The sequence below is a fragment of the Gracilinanus agilis genome, unplaced genomic scaffold, assembly GCF_016433145.1.
Source record: "Gracilinanus agilis isolate LMUSP501 unplaced genomic scaffold, AgileGrace unplaced_scaffold40707, whole genome shotgun sequence".
Classification (NCBI taxonomy): domain Eukaryota; kingdom Metazoa; phylum Chordata; class Mammalia; order Didelphimorphia; family Didelphidae; genus Gracilinanus; species Gracilinanus agilis.
In genome coordinates, this window is record NW_025374364.1 from 1 (window position 1) to 2,866 (window position 2,866).

General features: G+C 46.9%; 1 protein-coding gene across 1 annotated transcript; it reads right to left on the reverse strand.

Moving 5' to 3' along the window:
- Nucleotides 1-134: 134 nt before the first annotated feature.
- On the reverse strand, nt 135-1,841 carry LOC123255183 (bone morphogenetic protein 1-like; the record flags this gene model as incomplete). Its single annotated transcript, XM_044684028.1, has 2 exons — nt 135-1,284; nt 1,714-1,841. Coding segments are annotated over 2 exons (365 nt in total), but the record flags the coding sequence as incomplete, so codon positions are not given.
- Nucleotides 1,842-2,866: the final 1,025 nt, after the last annotated feature.

Genomic DNA, 2,866 nt, shown 5'->3' on the forward strand with positions numbered 1-2,866 from the left:
TCTCCCTCCCTCTTCCTTTTTCTCCCTCTCTTTTGCTCCTTTTTCTTTTTCTCCCTCCTTTCTTTCTTTCCCTTCCTCTTTTTCTTTCTCTCCCACTCCCTCCCCTCTCCTCTATCACTTTCCTTTCCCTTCTCTTCCCCTCCCCCCACCACTTTGCTACTTGTGGCAGATTTCCCCTTGTGCACAGCCAGAAACCGAGTCACTGCTGATGCAAATAGGGTAAAGGGCTGAGAGCAGAGAAGTGACAAATCCCCCAAAAAGGAAATGAGAGAGAGGGGTCTAAATTGCAAAGGGAAGAGGGGGAAAGCATATGTGTGAATCAGTCAGTACACATATTAAGTAGGCATTTTAAGCCTCTGCAAAGGGTCAACCTTGAACAACTGGGGACTACTGTAGACCTACTCAGTAGTCGATCTCTCAGTAGGGATCATGCAACACCCCTGCCTCCACACAGCTAACTGGCAGCAATACCCTTCTGGCCCCCTCTGCAGAGAGATTTCAAGGTCAGTCCTTTCACCTCCAGCAGCTACCTTCAGAAAGCCTTCCCTGACATCCCAGCCCACAAAGATGTCCCCTCTTGAATTCTCTCATAGTGCTTACTATTTCTACCAAGGGTATCGTTCATTGTTTACTCTGTCCACCTGACTGAATTGGCTCCAGCAAGGCTAGCATGAGAGTCCCTTACCTTTGTATGCACAGAGGGACTACTTTGCCTTCCCCCAATGTCTCATGATCCTACAGGGGCCTGACTTCTTTCCGGGATCATTTCAACCCAGTGAACCCTTTTCTTGTCTGAAACCTTAGAAAAACTTACTGATTCTAGCCCTTATTTGCTATTTGGTACATTAGTTGTTTTCTTAGGTGTAGATACGTGTTATGGTTCCTTGATTAAGCTGTGAGCTATTGAAGGTCAGAGCCTGTGTTGTTATAGCTGGCATTTCTCATAGTATCAAGTGCAATACCCTACAGAAAGTGGTTAAATGAAAGAATGAACAAATGGAGGAAGGAGTAAATGGTTGAGGGTGCTGGACCCTAGACCCACTCCCTCTAAACCAAGTCCTGGCCCCCACCTGTGGAATGGGAAGCCTGGAAACCTTTTCTCTGGACAGAGTTGTCAGAGAAGAAGCGCAGGAACATGCGATTTCCAGTGGCCAGGACGGGTTCAGGCTTCTTGCTCCCACAGAAGCGGCCCAGGACAGGGGCTTTGGCATCACGCCCATCATATACCTCCAGGTGGTCATAGGTACATTCTGGCTGGGACTCAATGTCCAACTCTGAGAAGGTCTAGAGAAGGGAAGGAGAGAAGGACGACATAAGCCAGAGGGGTAGGGGGCAGGAGGAGCATAAGGCTGTCCCCTTCTAACCTCCAGAATTAAGGACACCCTGCATGAGATGCCTGTAGACTGGACTAGTGGGGGAAGGATGGGAGAGAGGCAAGAGAGAATAGCAGAAGCAGTAAAGGCTACAGGACTGGAGGGAGGGGAGGAAGAAAGTTAACATTTTCAGGGATGGGGATGCTCATGCCCTCTGTCTGGGTGAGATTCAACCCTATTCCTAGGGCTGAGCAAGTGTCAATGGCTATGGCTATGTTCCCTTGACTTAATAATCCAGGTGCCAACTACCCCGTGATTTATTCCAGAAGGTGGAGCAATAGGGGTCTTGGCCAAAGAAGGCCAAAGGAAGGAGAACACATGTACACGTGTGGCATCTTACCAGTTTGACACGGTGCCCAGCAGTGCTAGAGATAGACCAGGTACACTCCTTTTTGCTTGGGTATTTGTCAGGCCAGTTGGGGCTGGTGATGGTGCCACTGGTGGATGTCACCTTATGGTCACAACCGGCTGTAGAGAAGTGGGAGAAGGGATTAATTAACATGGACAGAAACTCCATTCTCCCTGGGCAACTCCTGGGGAAGAACGACTTTATCTCTATTTGAGAATGGGGTTTGGGGAGCTATATTCTCTGTCACTCATCCACCCAAGGGAAAGTCAAGCTAAGTTCTTACTTGCCATTAAGTCAAGCACTATTTGGTGGTGGTTACCTGATTTACAGGTTTGGCAAATAAGAAGATCTGAATAAATTCTGAAGGGCGTGTGTTGCAAATTCAAGCCTATGAAAAGATGATGAATGCCATATCCAGTTGGACAGGTCTCTCCAAGAGAAAAAAAAAAGGTCCTGTGAGACCAGGAAGAAAACCACTGAGCAGGAGGATGGGAGCATATGTTTTAGCTGCTATCTCCAATCTATCCTGCTTCCATTCCCTTCTTCTCCTCATTTCAGCCTTTCTCCAGTTCCTGTTTGTGGCCAGGCTCTCTGGGACTTCTCTGTTCTCTTACAGACACTTGGGAGACCTGGATTCTAGTCCCAGTTCTGCCACTAACTAGTTGCATGACAGAGGAGTTAAGTTTTCTAGGACTCATTTTCTTTACTCATCATATGGAAGGATTAGACCAATAATTTTTAAAGTCTCTGTAGACGAGGGGGCAGCTAAGTGGCTCAGTGGATAGAGAGTCAGGCTTGGAGATGGGAAGTCCTGGATTAAAATCTAACCTCACATACTTCCTAGTTGTGTGACCCTGGGCAAGTCACTTAATCCCAATTGCTTAGCCCTTACTGCTCTTCTGCCTTGGAATCAATGCACAGTATTTATTCTAAGACAGAAGGGAAGGGTTTTAAGAATCCGCAGACTCTGACATTTTGTGTTTTTTATGATTCTTACTCCCTTTGAGAAGTCTGCCTTCTTTTGGACTCATTATTCCCCTCTATTCATGTGTTCCACTAGGCCACCACTGAATCTCCTGAGGACATGTAAAACAAGTAGAGAGTAAAGTGGTTCAAATCCTGTATCATCCACTTATTATCTTTG